General features: G+C 38.8%; 1 protein-coding gene across 2 annotated transcripts in view; it reads right to left on the bottom strand.

Moving 5' to 3' along the window:
• The window catches only part of LOC101860249 (serine/threonine-protein kinase pkn6), a 39,337-nt gene extending 22,654 nt beyond the window's left edge, over positions 1 to 16,683 (bottom strand). Inside the window, exons 1-7 of one of the 2 annotated variants that reach the window (XM_005098352.3) lie at positions 16,534 to 16,683; positions 12,789 to 12,902; positions 12,247 to 12,280; positions 9,328 to 9,433; positions 5,805 to 5,948; positions 3,993 to 4,116; positions 2,296 to 2,424 (exon numbers count right to left, since the gene is read on the bottom strand). In XM_005098352.3, coding sequence (XP_005098409.1) covers positions 2,296 to 2,424; positions 3,993 to 4,116; positions 5,805 to 5,948; positions 9,328 to 9,433; positions 12,247 to 12,280; positions 12,789 to 12,867 — 616 coding nt within the window. In that variant the 5' untranslated portion in view covers positions 12,868 to 12,902; positions 16,534 to 16,683. The remainder of the gene's footprint in view (positions 1 to 2,295; positions 2,425 to 3,992; positions 4,117 to 5,804; positions 5,949 to 9,327; positions 9,434 to 12,246; positions 12,281 to 12,788; positions 12,903 to 16,533) is intronic. The other variant, XM_005098353.3, reaches the window with a different exon arrangement.
• Between the last annotated feature and the right edge of the window lie 66 nt (positions 16,684 to 16,749).

Here is a 16,749-nt window from a genome sequence, read left to right as displayed (position 1 = left end):
AGCCATATTTTAAATTTAAGCAAACTTCGTTCTTTATTGTCAATTTTGAATCTGAAGTCCTGTATCAAGGTCACCCGCTGCTGCGTTGTGCATCTGACGCCCCAGCTGCTAGACCTAGGCCTACACACTGCACACTTCCCGTGGCCCGGTAAGAAAAAACCCTGTCACGTCGGCTCCTTCTCAGAGCCGGTATTAACCGTTGGTATCGGCTCCTTCCGAGAGCCGGTACTGGAGGCTAGATGCCGGTACTGACACCTCCTTCGGTAGAGCCGGGAGTTCCGGTACTGGGTACCGGTACCTGCCCATCCCTATTTCTTATACAAAACTTATAATTGAAACTATATAAATGCAAATAACTCAAATTGATTATGCGGACAACTAATCATTTACATAGTTATTTCAGCCTAGCTAAGATATATTCCCCCCCTCCATACCACGAAAAAATATACCTTAGAACTACAATATTACATTCATTGCCATTTGATGTAATATTCTGTAATTAAAACATTGTTCAACTGCTTCATCATTATTATGAGTAAGTAGGCCTACCCATAATAAGCATAAATACACGGAAATCTACCTGAGTAATCTTCATTCTGCTTCTGCCAAAAACATTGTAAATACGGGAACAATGTAATATGCAGCCATCTTGAAGTCCATATCAGCACTAAATTCTCGTAAAACTGAAATTAAGCCCAATTATTTGTGACGGCAAATAGAAAGAAACCTTCATTACAACCGTGCCTACGAGTACAGTGTTTTCCGTGGTATTCAGGCCAATTAAAATAACAGTCCAATCAGCGGCTACGCTTTAACGCAGCCGTGACGTCACAGCGAGATGGCTTATGTCTCACGGAAAGCGTTTCCTCTGTGCAGCACTGTTTCCCTTCCTGGCATGCGAAAACAGGAACGACATTGGCATTGTTGTTTTTTTTTCAAAATGCGATTGTTCTACGGATAATTTCACAAAATACTCTCTAATGTTATAAAGTTCAGCCTATGCAGGAGCATTCCGCGGATTAATCGACCACACATTTTTTAAAACAATTTCCTCAAAGAAATAAGCTTGTAACTTTCTTGTTTTTAGCTCCATTAAAACACGGAAATCCGTGGAGGCTAGATCCATCTTTCTCCTCATTGGTTGCTGAATTTGGGGACTTTTGGTTAATATTTAGGATGTTTCCGCACCTTCCAAATACGGAGAGTCGGAAAATCACAGTGCCATTTGGCGGGTTTCGGTCTCGCTACCAACCAATCCTCTTTCTTCGAAAATATCTCGGCTGTCGTTGAAGATATCAGAAAAAAAATTTTTTTTTCAGTGAATCCTCAATTTCTCCTGCATGTATTGATGTACGATACATGGGGCTGACGCAAAGAACAATGCTCTAAAATAGCATGTTCGCTGGGTTACCCCTTACTGGGGCGAGTCTACCGCGTTTTCGCACAGCCGGAGCGGGCATGTGGTTTAGCTAAATATAGTGCTTTATATCAAGAGACAGTATTACTTTATAGAGAAAAAACAAATATATACATCTCAAACAAAAATTTAATTAGCTTCATAACTTTGACCATGACCATAATTTTTCTGTAATATTAAAATTTAAACCTTATGAGCCAGCTTAAAACAATGCAAATCAAAGTAAACAAGTTTGAATCAAGGTTAAAGTAAAGGTGTTGTAATATGAAAGTCCAAAATAATTACCAATTGGATAGAACCCTAAAGTAGAAAGACTATTTTATGCTTCTTTCCATCTCATGAGAAATGAAGAAACAAAATATATTGGACATGAGTCTCAGCACTCTCACCTTGACAGAAAACCTGCACACACTAATTGTTTCATAATATTTCAAAAAGAAATGTTTAAGAAGCTTTCAAAGTAAAAATAGCAAGGATGAAAAAATCTACAAAGAAAAGGCTGTCCTCTTGAAGTTAAAATCCAAGCACCTAATCCATTTATTGGTTTAATAAATAAAGCTGTTTTTATACGCCCGTTGACACAATTTACATCAGTTAGGAGGTGGGCTTTTGACCATGCGTGTCAGGGCCAACCCAGGCTAAGAGGGATACATCCCAGCAAAAGGACCGAATTACTCTACAAAAATTTTCTCACCACTTGAGAATCCAATTAAGGTTCCTGCACGCAGAAGTGGAGGGACTCACCACAGACACCGTAGTCTATTGTTGATCAATCCATAACTACACCATCCCCATCCACATAATGGCTCACAATAGCTGTTTTCCATTTGTACAGCTCTACTGTGCTCCATGAGAAAATCAGCCAGATGTCAACTTACGCTTTACATCACAGTGCACCAAATTATTGGCCGCCAGGAATTCTAATGCTTGAAAGCACTGCTGAGCGGCAAGAAGTTTTCTCTCAGAACAGGTAGCCAACCAGTTTCTTTCATTCATCACTGGGACGCCTGAAGTTGAAAAAAACAACAACTACAAGTAAGCCAAATACAAACAGAACAATCAAAGCAGTCTCTGAAAAATGGCATTCCAACTGCTGCATCCAGCCTCTTCTAACAAGATATACTTAACAAAGACGGAACCCCCACCCCCACTGCACAACTGCTTATTTGTTTTGACTAAATAATATTTGCAATATGTCTGTTTGTTTGTTTGTTTAAGTTATGAGAAACACATTAGCAGGATAACTGTCATTTAGTGCAAGAATAAAAGCAAGATAGACTGACACAGGTGGGAAAGAAAAGAAGTAGTACCAACCAGTAGCACCTTGAAATTGCCCACTCGATATACAGTTCCCAAAACTAAGCCCAATATAGGACTGACCACATTCAACATGATTCACATCAAAATTATTGATCGCATAGGAAAAGGACGCAATCGATTTTTACATGAGCCTATTTGTTCCTTTACATCATAAATAAATCATTTTGAAAGCATACAACACATTAAGAATCTTAAGCTTTTAGAAACTCTGGACATGGAAACAACTATAAACCAATGTCAGGGTTGCGTAAGATGGGGAGGTCTGTGTTTTTTTTTGTTTTTTTGGGCCAGTCTTGACCCTCAGTTGACAGACTAGTACAAAAAGGAGCAGGTCAGAGCACAATGAAAGTAAGCAGCAGAAAAGATGCAACTTTACCAGAGACATTGGGATGTAAGCAGGATACCAGTGTAGTATGGAGTTTAAAGAATATACAGGGAAAAGAATTTTAAAAACCAACCTAATGTTCACAAAATAGCAGTGTAAAGTTCAGCGTACACTGCCTTTCTTGGGGGAAAAAAAGGAGTGCGCACTTAACTCCAGTAAGTAGTAAAATGACAATGAAAGTGGCAGAGATTACAACCAACAATTCTTTTTTATCTAATCAAGTATCAGAACTAAAATCAATATAAAAGTAGACAAGTTATGTGCATTACCTCTCTTGATTTGCCAATGTGATGACTACTGAAGTTGAAGTGAGCTAAGCAACTTTTTAGTTTGATGAGAAAAAGAGTGGACCTTCCACTTGTCAAATCACTGACTTTAAATTGACCCCCCACCCACACATCCCTTCCTTTAATTTCAATCAACCAAGAGGTTAACTTATCAAAAGAGGCTGAAATTATGCTACACTCTCATCCGTGTTGTCCAATGTTCTCCCCCCTTTCCAATCTTGGAGGAGACAACACAGCATATGACAATGCTTGAGTTTAAAAAATCTTTTTCAAGGTCATTTTCACTTCTTCATTCTGCAGAAGTTTTAGTAGTTATCCCCTTTTGGTAACAAAGGAGGATTACCTCCCCGCTATATTCTTTCAAACATTATTGACTAGAGTATAATTACAACCCCCCCCCCCCATTCCCCCAAAAACAGACAAACAAAATTTGGTGAGCAGCACTCACACTGTCCTTCAGACTGTCAGGTTATGATAACATTTCACCAAACTTTAATGTCTTCTACTATTTGAAAACAGTATAAATGTGAACATTGTCTATCCCAAGTACAGGAAAGACAAAAAAAAGAAGTAAAAGAATTACCAGCATGCTCCAGGAGAAGATGCACTTGTCTGCATCTTACAACAATTCCGTAGACACAGCAAATATTTGGGTGTTTGCTGAGAAGGCCAATTCGTACTTCCTCTGGATTGAACACTTCAGTCGACTGAACAGAAAAAAAAAGTACTGAAAAACCATTGCTGACTGAGCATACTGGAGTCCATTTTCCTCTCTAAAAAAGCTAGAAATATAAGATATTTATACAAACAGAGAATTGTCTATCTATACGCACCCTTTATAATGGGAGGGAGAAAAACTGATCAGGTCACTTTAATCATAGTGGCAACTGTTTGGGAAAGCAACCAAATTTACTGCTCAGCGTAAGACTCGTCATACGTCGCCAAATTTACTGCTCAGCGTAAGACTCGTCATACGTCACTTTTCAAAGTGGCTTATAGCAGAGTCTAACACTGAGCAGTTGAAATATTTTTTCACAACAGAGTTCATAAGCATAGCTAAAATATCAATCCCTTCTTTTAGTTCTGAAAGCGATGTATAACAATGATGAGGCATGTCTTGTTTTACAAATGTTGACAAACACCACGACTACGCTCAAGTTCCCATTTTAAAACCCCCAAAATGTCCATTCTGGACTAGTTTGAGCCCATCTGTAACAAAGAAAAACTACTTTTAGAGAGCCAGGCAGTGGCGGGGTGTAGTGAAGGGCTAAAGGGCTTGAGCCCCACCCACTTCCACCCCCGAACTCTTTCCCTCCGTAAAAGAATGTTTCTTCTAATAAACGAGATAATCAGTTGAAACAGTTAGAACTGTTTCAGAAAATTCCGCCTCCGCCTTTAGTTGCATGCAGTGAACACACATGCTTGCTCATTTATCCAATCACCAAAATCACCGCTTACAACGAGAGTAACCGAACAGCCAATCAAATGTGTTTAGGGCTCAGCAAAGGATGAGCCCATTCCCACAGCCCTTTGTTAATGAAACTATTCTTGAAACAAAGTAAAAGAAACAAACGAGAGCACCCGGAAACTGTTGTTAGAGAGGGCTCGTTCTCTGCCAGCCCAGACAATGGGGGGAAAGTTCATGACACACTTTCCCCAGAGACCCAGTAACCAAAACACGCTCATGGGCCCATGTTTTAGGAATGCTTTGCTTTCTGCGACCCCGTGGCCTAATCCAGTTACTGTTGTACGAGTGCATTTATGTGTTAAATTAATTAATTTTTTTTGTTTTGTTTGGTAAGTGTTTTACGGCGCTCGCAACTGTATAAGGTCATATGAGCGCGTTTGTGCCTGAGTGTGTGAATGAAACATACTCCCACATATCTCTAATTTCTTCTGAATCAAGGAAATCTTACCTTTGAACTCTACCTACCCTGATTTCTCAGTCCCACCCATATTTAAAACCACCCACCGCCACTGAGCCAGGGCTTACCACTCTTCTCCCCAGCAGCAGTAAAAGATTCCATAGATAGTCAAAACTAGTTACACATTAGCTTTTGACAAGAACTTATTTCCTGTATATGCGCCACAATTGTCCAATGATTCAAACCAATTCTCCGCCAAATGATCTACTAGAACCTTACTTCAGCCCAGCCATTCAATCCCTATACCAGTCATATTCATTACTGATCAAAGACAAATCACTGAAGACTTCCACCTGATATTCTAGAACCCGTCTGCTGGGACATTTCAGTAACCCACTTTCAGCACTTTTTAAGGACCCCTAGGCAAGTGTTGAGTTCCTACGTGCTGTCGGCATCGCTGACCGTTTATGAAGCCACAGCGCCAGAAGAGAGAGAGAGAAAAGACCTGATATTCTAAATATCATACCTACCCATAAAGTCTTAATGGCAAACTTGACACCCGTCTCTCCATCTCGATGAAAAGTGATAAGTCCATGAGCACTCTCTCTGCTTTCTTCTCTAGTTCTGCAGTAGTGTTCTCCAGGCTCGTACCTCCCTTCAGAGGGACTCAAACTCTGGAGGGAATTTTTTAAAAATGTTAATTATTGACATTTTACCCCTCTATTGACACTATTTAAAGTCATTTAGTTGGCCGACTGCCTCAACCCTGTCTGTTAGGACCAACTTGGGACAGAGCAGACAGCGACCCAACAGATGTGGAATGCCAGTAGTGGAATGCTTCCTTGATCTACTTGAAATTTTATTTCCTTAAATATGCAGGCGCAAAGCAAAGCCACTGGTCACACTGCCATATCACAAAAATGTCCGTTACAGATAAGTGAACGATCAAAACCACAGCACATATCACAGGGCAGTCTAGACAATGAAAGTATGAACAACTACAAAACATTTGTCTCTTTCTGAACTTCTGAAAATGTGCTCACCCCATGAAACGACAATCAGTTTACAATATCTGTGTCTTTGTCTGGAGAAAGATGAAAAGTCAGCCCATATTGTTTCAAACTAAAGGCTGATAAACTAATAATTCAACAATGATCACACCATTTTTCCATAAAAAACAATCAACAGTTCCACCTTTTTTAAAACCATAATTAACCTGTTGTCTTAACCCTATCCGTACGCCCTGGAGTCATTTTGTACCCTTGGGGTTGTATAATTCTTCACATTTTAGAATACTTCTAGTGCGAAGAACTCTTTAAAACTTTCAGTATTTCTCAAAAAATTATTTCGACAAACTGCTATGCAAAGTGTACGGAACGGATTAACGAGTAAATTTCCTCTTTGGAAAGTGGTGGCACAGAGTTCCCCACGTCGTATAGATACGATAGTAAAACACAATGTACGGATAGGGTTAAAGTGACTGATGACACTACCCAGTAAGTCAGTACTGCTTTGCTGAGTGGTGGGGGTTCCTGGCAAATGAGAATGCCACAGTTTACTTCAAAACACGGGAAAAAAATGACCCAGTATGTTCAAAGTATGACTAGTATTTCTATACATGATAGATGTTAAATTTTCTCCAAGAGGTGGTCTGTTCCATTGAATTTGTCAAAGTCTGAATGAAAAGAATGTTTTTTCTAATGTACATTGTTCCTGTTTGTGGCTGTATGGTTATGATTTCAAAGCAAACATGTTTTCAAAATAATGATAACTTTGTGATTACTTATCTATTTACAACGAAAAATGATAAGCACATTATGATTCAGAAATAAAAGTATATTGAACAAATAACACTTCAAAAAATAATAATAGATAGCATAATAGCGCAAATCCCCGCTAAACAGCAAGCTCTATGTGCTTCACAATCTATACCATTACCTCAGCAGACCTGCGAGCATTCTGAAACAACCTCAACTTCCTGGGAAGCATACAGTGCAAGCGGCCATTTATGGATGCTGAAACACTAACAAACTGACAAGATCTTTCGCTGTCTATGGCCGGGTACCCATTCCCACCTGGGTGAAGTGAGGAAAATTCGTGTAAAGTGCCTTTCCCAAGGACACAACGTCGCGCCCACAGCTCGAACCCCTGAACCCACAACCTCACGATTACGAGTCCGGTAGCCTAACCACTAGGCCACCAACTCCAAAAAAAACCCCAGTTCCTTAGTAATTTATATATTTTTATTTTGTTGGTGAGCAAACTTGACATATTTTTTGTGTTGTTTATTTTCGGTCCAATTTGTATTATTGCCATGAGTTATAATTTTCATTGGTATTTTGGCTCCTTTACATTACCATATTTTACATTAATTTCCCTTTCTAGTGAGGAATAAAACTCAGATGTAGCTTAGTTTGGCAATAAATTATAGCCAATATGTAAGTGACGGGCTCCATTTGACAGACCAAAATTAAATCCCATCCATGAGCAGAAAAAACTTGCGGAAACAAAGGGTTCAAAGGATTTTCATTTACACAGGTTCTAAGTATTTCATAAAAAATTATTTTGATGGTACGGTATTCTTAAAATTTTGAAAATGGCTTTCAAAAGCGACTAATATCAATGTTCGGTTGTGTTTCCTCTCCCCCAGCCCTGTAATTCAAGTGAAATTGAACCCCATCATATTATATACCAAAACATTAACCAGAGCTTTCCAGCAGCTGATGTCATTTATCGAGGATTTTCGGGTCCAGAGCAGAGCCCTGGCAGGGGGTTGAAGGGGGACAGCGTCCCCTTTATGTTTGAGAATTTTTGGTTTCGGAGCATCCTAAGTATGCCATTTCTGGCTATTCAAGCCTAAATTTAACAGAAAATAAGTGAAAAATAAAACACACTTTGCATAGGTCTACATAATTTTCTGCTTGTGTTAACCCATATATTTCCAAATCCAAAGCCATGCTTTCTCCCTTGTACAGATACTGTACATCCACAACTAGATCTATAAAACTTGACAGTTAATGTTTAACTTTTTTCTGCTTGTGTTGGTTTGCACCATAATTATCATACGGTGTAAAATCCTTATAATAATAGTACAGCTTGACTTGATCTAGATCTAATATCTAGCTAGATTCTAGTCTAGATCTAGATCTAAATAACTTGACAGCTTATTCAACTTAAATCTACAACAAAACTTACAAATAAACAAGTCTGGTAAAAAAAAAATCAAGCTCTCTTTAGAGTTTTCTTTTCTTGGAGGCCCAAGATCGATTGAATCACAATCGTCATTTCTTCCTCTTGTTTACAGAGCTGGTGCTCTGCTTCTTGAGCTTTAGAAAGTGAAAGTAGAAGACACTGTCTACACTTTCAAATAAAAGAGCACTTCCGGTATGGGTTGGCTATCGTTGACTATTGGTAATAACGGAAATTTTTTATTTCGCATTTTAAAAAAAAAATTTTTTTGCACGAATTTTCACGGAAATTTTTCCATTTGCGGAATTCTGCTAATTTGCGGAAATCCGCAAAATTGCGGAAGACTGGAAGCCCTGATAACTAGGACTTCCCCTACATCATAAATTACAGAGCAAATGAAAATCTATGACTGCAAACAAATCTCACTACTTATGCAACCTCACCCTGTTAGCTATTCAAGTGTCTTCATAGTGCACAGCGTTTAAAGCATCTTTTTACCTTCTCATACACAAAATGTGCAGTATCTCAAAACGTACCTGAGATGTCTGAAAAATCCAATACCCATTGTGTTCCGTATGGAATTTTCCATTAGATACCCCCTTTAAAAAAAATAAAAAATCAGAATCCGACTTTCGATGCCTTTCTTCAGGCACACACATATATTGTCAGAAAATAAAAGTGTATATTGGTTGACAAATTTAAAAGATAAACTAGCCATGAAAGAGCTCTCTATCTTTACTCATGGATAAAACGAAAAAATAAAATAATCCCAAAGCTGGACCCAGCTATCAATGACCCCCCCCCCCCCCCCCCCCCGAAAAAAAAAAAATTAAATTTTTTTACGTTACCACTGCATGCACTCACTTTGTCCCACACGAGGCCAAAGGTTTCTGGTTGCTGACAGAGCACAGGAACTGCACACAGAAACGCATCAATATCTGGACAGCCTCGATGAACTTCATGTATGCCCCTGCGGAGAAAACAGCACAGGTAAATGAATATGGGTATGTTGCTGTTGTTCATTCAATGAAACTTGACAGAAACACAAAGATGAAAAAAAAAAAAAGCAACAACCCAAAACCACCTCAATCCCCCCCCCCCCTCCCTAACAATTAATTATAATCTAGTTCAGTTTCTTATCAACAATAAACAGTAATATTAAAAACAAAACTACATGTTCTCGACAACAATATGTAATGCTATAAACAAGATGAAAACAAAGTTAAGGATTTTTTAATTCTCTAATTCTCTTATAATCTAAGTTAAAACCCTTTATTTTGTGAAGATATGGTGAAGTTATAGGGGCTTTCCACCAGGAGCTTGAAAAAAAAAATACAGTGTTAGAGTTCAACTCATTTGTTTCTCCAATGTAGTTCCTCCAAAGGGTAAAAATTGGCTATGATAAAACAGACAAATGACATAAAATTATACTGTAATCTCGTTTTCATGTTTTAAACAACAAAATTTAATTTTAAAAAAACAACAATATAAATATTGTATGTAGATGTTTTACACGCCCATCAATACAAGTAGACCTAAAATCACAGCTGCTGACATTTTCATGCCCAAAGAGAAAAGTGTCCAGGCCAGCATTTTTAGTCACAATTCAGTTTTCACTTTCACCAAGAGCAAAAATGTGAATACAGTAGTCTCCGCCTAAGATCCCGCCACTTATGATCCCGGTTCGCTTAAGATCCCGTTGTTTTAGGAAAACAGAATTTTTACTATACAAAAGTCACCCCTAAGATCCCGCTCTGATGGTCTACATTCGGCTAAGATCCCGCATTTCAGATCATAATTTGCTAAACAAAAACCCGGGCGGGCACAGCCGATCAACCTAGAGTGAAAAGTTGAGATCAATAAACTGTCCGTCGCGTCAAAGATCAACCACTATCGTGAATGTGATCACATACACGTTGTAAAACTCGATGAAGCGATACAATGTTTGCCCCAGACGGGATCACACCGGGGTGTGAACTGACCGACGCGTTTGTTTTCCCCACGCATCGCACTCACACCTGAGCTCGCCACCTAAACTTGCATCACTCGCTGGGTGGGTAGGGCCTACACGTTCGCTCCTGACGGGATCATATCGAACCGTGAACTCTTCCTTGACCATTGCAGCAGTTGTCTCTACTCCCGAATTTTTGAGACAGACTGAATTTTAATTGGAGGGTTCACAACGTAATGGTGTGTAACGACAAAGGCGGTTTGGAAGGGGGGGGGGGGACTCGGTCAGAGATGGAAAGCTATACATTTTTGACAGGTAAAGAGGAGGGGCAACTGGATAAGCGTAGATCTTGAGACTCATGATAGGATAATAAGTGAAAATGGCAAGCCACATCCCACTATGCACCGTGATAGGTCATCAAGGTTAACCACTCTTTGCTCGCCATACGTCATAAACCCACCAAGCGGTCACGTCAGTTCATTGTAGAGTAGAGGGAGACTATTTTACCGATTGTGAGCCTTAACATGGGTCACCATAGATTCTTCCCTGGGTTCATCGGTTAAGATCCCGGTTCGCCTAAGATCCCGCATTTCCTTGCTCCCAAGCACCGGGATCTTAGGCGGAGACTACTGTACTAGAAGGTTGTTAAGTAAACAGGAAGTAGAACCATTAGGCGGTCATTGTTAGGGAAGAAAATAAAGAAGAAAGGATTATATAGGTTGTTTTTGGACGAGTCGGAAACGTGCATGTTATGTTGTCATGTATGTGGTGTGTAGCAAAAGTGTGAGCCAGAATGCACTCCTGTCAAGAAGCGGAATTGCGTGTGAGTGAACTGTGTAGCTAGCGTGAGACGGCAGTAGTTAGTCTGGTTAGACACCGACCGGTGGTTAGTGTGTGTGGACTGTAAAAATTCGTAAAAGAGGATCTATAGCTGAAGAAGAATATCTCGGTGACCTGACGTGCGTATAGGTAAGAAGCAGCTATCTTGTTACAGATTAAAAGCTTGGCAACTTGCAGGCACTTCGACAGACGGCTGCCTTTGTAAAAATAGTCTGGTGTCCCCACATGAAGAAAAAGGAAAAAGAAAAGACTCCACTTTTTTGTTTATCAATAATAACATACTCAAACTTATTAAGACAACTTTATTCCTGAATATCTATTCTCTCTGTATCAAGCAGATTTACATACTTTCATTGACAAATTTGCAACATTATTATAAAAACAACCTACAATGCCACAGTCATCTTTCACCCCTGGCATTGATGGAAAAATCTGTTTTCTAAAACAGGAAATCATTAACATTAAAACAAGTTTCTGGCAAGCCTCAAAACCTATCCCTTTGGGTCTGTTTGTTTATTGAGTTGTTTTTTTCCCCAGAACGATGCCATGCTGATGCTGCTCAACTCTGAAAGATTTTACGAAGCTAGGCTCTAACTCTAACCTAGTATTATAACATTAATGTCTGGGTTGTCTGAAAGATTATTATTGAGGTGTAAGCGCACATTTAGAATAGGACATGTAGCGTGAACGCACCTTTATAATAGTTATTGTGATGTAAGTCTAAAGGACATATCGCGTGACTGACACCTCACGAGACTTCGGGCAAAGCTTGAGTAAACTAAGTGTGACTCACTCACTGAAGCCGAAACGAGTATCATCCGCTAACCAAGAACTAAGAGAAGACCAGTAGGTGGGGCCCCACCAACATCAACTACCATCTAGATCTACTACTGCAAGACTCAAGTAAGTCGTAACATAACAATTATACACATCACTTCTACCTAGAGTGTGGGAACCACTATCAAGTAAGACAAGTAAGAAACAACACTTACTGTGTAGGCTCAAATCCAAGGTTGTCTTCAACAACTGGGGAAAAAAAGAAGGCAGAATATTCTCATTATTTTAAACGCAGCATGCACCCATAAAATCCCTTTAAAAACTGTACTGTACACTTGTTTTTCTTAATTAATTGCGTCACTCACCACTGAAAAAATACTGATATAAAGTAAAGTAAGCTCAGTACCTATCTAAACCAGTCCCAATGGGTTCATCAAACTAATCAAAGCGGTCTCTTAGTACATTAATTTGATAACCTTGTCTTTCCAGGTAACTGGGTGACATTCTAATGTGCAGAGGGGGGAATTGAACCCAAGTTGAATTAATTGAATAAATGACAAAATCAATTGCAATTCAATAGATTGAGAGTGAGACTGCACATCAAACGAGAGAAAAGAAATTGCTTTCCAGAATTGATGTATGCTTTGAATATAACATTTTCATGTTTTAATACTTGCAGAAGTAGGAGTGAGCATAATTGCTAGTCCTTGAAGAAGTGTGGCTTTATAAGATTTAGGATCACACAATTCAGTATTACCTTCACGTCTCGCCCAACAATGAAGATCTTCTGTCGGGCCACATTCTTGAACATGGGACGAAAAACGAATAGTTGTCATGGTGGCCTCTCTCAGTCACTGCTCAATCACTGAAGCTGAGGGCAGTAAGCAAGCTGCTTTACTTTTTTTCTATGAAACTACTCACGTTATCAATCCCAGTTTAAATAGGGAAAAAACATTGAAAGGTTGAGACAAGAAAAGTGATGCTGATGAAAAAAATATTTGTGATCAGAGCATTCTGAAATGTGTCTTACAACTCACTGCATTTTGTTCAACATTAATAGCTGCAATTAAAAAAAGATCTATAGTCAAACAGAAAAGTGAAAACCAAAGTAAAGGAAAAAGGAAATAAAAAGTTCCCCCCAAAGAGCAGGGACACAGACCATAAAATTGCTTAGGGACAGGAAGCAGGCAGAGCAATAATAGCTGTTTTTTTCATACTATCATCAAAATAACTTTATAAAATTAATCTATGGAACAATGCCCTCTTCAGTTTTATGCTTAATCCCTCGAAACATACTAGGCACACACACACTATTCAAAATGAAACAAGAATTCGTCTTCCTTAGTAAAGCTATTGCTACAATTCAAAGGTAAGATGGAAGATTTATAAACGGAAATAACCTCTAAAAAATGTGAGTAACAAAATCGTTGAATTATGATTTCGCATGTAATTAAAAAATTATGAAATCATCTATTATGAAACATGCAAGAATTGGATTATATTTCACGAATTCACCATTATTGTAAAACAAGAAACTTACGAAAGTAATGAAGTTGAAATTATAATGTGTGTCAGCATTACTTTATGAAATCTTATACTGGCTGTTATTCAAAGCGAATGAAATAGAACTCAATAAAATAAAGAAACAAAAAAACTACAACTAAATCAAACAGCAACAAAATCTTTAATCACTTCCCCCATATTTAAGACAAGTAAACCAATTTAAAACACAGTCGAACCTGCGTTAACAACCACCTGTCTAAGACAATCACCTGAAAAACACCTGTTTCCAACTTCGCCTCGTGCTTATTTTAAATATATGGCACTGTCCAAGAGGACCATTTGTCTTTTAAACAAGTAAGAGAGACAAAGGCCATGGGTGGTTGTCTTAGACAGGTTTGTCTAAATGATGTAAATTTACTAGACCACAACTTTGTAAAAATATAAATTTTAAAAAAATCTTACTAACATAATTTCTTTACTGACACTATGAAATGACATAAACTGAAATTTCATACAATCTCAAAACAAAATAAAAAATAAGAAATAGATCTGCTGTTGTAATTGGTTCAGAAAACTAGGCCAACTGACTTTTTTCCTAGAAAGGGAAGGACTTCCGTAACAAGCGACCACCCCAAGAAACACAATAAAGGAGACCTTCTCTTACCCCAATAGATCAGATCCTGCAAGCTTTCTTCTTTGCACTAGACTACCAAATCTAAAATCTGTGTAAACCTATAAAGCCTATTTACTAGAATCGGAATCGTCTTCTAAAGACCAAGTACAAAACTCATTGAGTGAGTCATTGATCAGAATTTAGCTTAAAAAGGTAATATGTGTCATGATGCAGTGGAATCGGGGCGCTCGTCAATTTTGAGTCATATAGAGTTATTGGTATTGTATCATCTTTTAAGCCTTTAATTAAAGTTTTTCAGTGAAATTCACACAGAAATGTGTTCTTTAATGGCCATCTCGATTTTCATTATTTTGACGAGCGCCTGATTTCACCATGCTGCCTCACATTATATTATATTTTTTAAATTCTAAAATAATCAATTAGGGACTGTATTTTAATTTTATAGATTCTAGAAAATCTAGTCATAAGTTCAAATGGTAGTAGATTCTATGGAAGGATTCCGTAACGAGCGATCACCCCAACAAACACAATAGAGAACAATCCTAACCCTAACCCAACCCACACCTCTACCCCTGCCCCAAACCAGATATTCTATTATGTTTTAAAATGGTCGCTCGTTACGGAATTCGGTAAGATTGAACTTTGGTGGACCCAACACTGAATGAAGCCGGAACTACTTTTGAGCCTCACTGTGAAATGCCATACAAGGGTCCACTCTTTTATATTATAGAGTTATTTCATTTATCATGTTGTTTTTAAAAATTTAATGTAGCCCCCCATTAACACACTAACCCCCTGAATTCTCCTCCCCCCCCCCCCCCCCCCTCCGTTGTTATGGCTAGTGCACATTATAGGTAAACATGGTGGGTCCACCAAAGTTAAATCTGGCCCAGAATTCCTCTTGACTCTAACAATAGATCTATACTAACAGAGGCAATAAATAATAATAAAATTTCTAAACTTAGGACTTAGGTCTACAATCAGCTTGTATTGTAGAGATATGTAAATGCAAATTGTGCAGTGATTAAATCTTAACATCTCAAAAGGGAGTGTATACAGACCCGGTAACCGGGTACAAAATCACAAAGTATACAGTAGACCCCGTAGGGGAACTCTTTCGTGATTTCGGAAAGTTTCAGCGTCCTCTTGGCTATAGGTAGACCTTGGTTCTAGATCTAAGGCCTAGGTTTAGATCTAGACAGACATAAATCATTGATCTAGTTTCGAGACTAGCCTAGATCTAGATATTTATCTAGATATCTAAATGAAGATTGCGGACAAGCGGATGTCTTTTCAATGATGAACAATCGTTTTTCCTCTGTTTTGGAGTTGGAAGAATCACAATTTGAAGAAAAGAACGATGTCATAATTTCAATGGAGCAGTCACCCTCTCTATTTCTCTGCCTCTCTCTCTCTCCTCTGTGTATCGCTCGCCTTCTCTTTTTCTTCGTTCGTCTCTGTCTTTCTTTCTCCCCACCTATTTCCCACTCTATCTTTCTCTTGTTCCCTCCTGCCAACAGGGGCATGTCATACATTTTGCTAGCACTTCCCCCTGCTCTCTCTCTCTCTCTCAAACACACACACTACCGGGTCTGGGCGCTGAAACTTTCCGAAATCACAAAAGAGTTGCCCTACCGGATCTGTATACTTTGTGACTTTGTTCCCGGTTACCGGGTCGTATACACACTTCGAACTAAAAAACCATACGCATTTGCGAAAGTTTAAGTAACATTTTCTAAATCAGGAGGCAAAAATACACGGACAATGCATGAAATCGGATAGGCTATGTAACGTGAGTTACTTTTTCTATAAAATACTGTCATGTCTAACTTCCTGGTCCTCCCAAGTCCCAGTCCCAGGCTAAGATATTCAACGAGTCGAATTGTTAGGCGTAGATCTCTAACTCTAGTCCGTAACTTCTAACAAGGACGGCCATGAAGAACTAGATGGGAGGACTTCTGTAATGAGTGACCACTAGGAGACAGAGCAGAATTGAGGGCTAGATCTAGGGGTAGGGTTAGGGTTAGAAGGCTTCTTATTGTGTTTGATGGGGTGGTCGCTCATTAAGGAAGTCCTTCCGATCTAGATCTAGATCTAGACTAGATCTAGAGATGCATTTTTAAAAACATTAACTTATTTCACACCAACCCTCCTCTTCTGCCTATCCACATGCCAGCCAATATAAAGAAAGTTGGGAAAATGCTACCACCATGTCCCATGCGAAGCAATGTTTTTCAGTTTTCCCCATCCATTACAAATCGAAAGTTTACACCTTTGCAAGTGATCGATTCTCCCCGTCCGTACGTTTGATATTAAAGGTTATAATAAAACCGTGCGGAGCTGTATGCTTTTATGCATGACATACCATGAATTTCGCATAACAATACAAAGTCTATATAACTATAGAACCTCATAGATCTAATTTCAACTTTGTCAACATGATCCTTCTTTTCCTTGCGTGGCCTTGGGCCTTGGCTTCCTTCTTTCTTCAACTTCGCACCGTGTGACCAATCTGGCTTCGATGTTTGGAGTAACTATGCCAGATTTTCACAGCGACACTAGGTCAATAGTAAACATCCCC

The sequence above is a fragment of the Aplysia californica genome, unplaced genomic scaffold (assembly GCF_000002075.1).
Source record: "Aplysia californica isolate F4 #8 unplaced genomic scaffold, AplCal3.0 scaffold00180, whole genome shotgun sequence".
NCBI classification, from domain to species: domain Eukaryota; kingdom Metazoa; phylum Mollusca; class Gastropoda; order Aplysiida; family Aplysiidae; genus Aplysia; species Aplysia californica.
The sequence above is the reverse complement of the archived record's forward strand: the minus strand, read 5'-3'. Positions and strand labels throughout refer to the sequence as shown.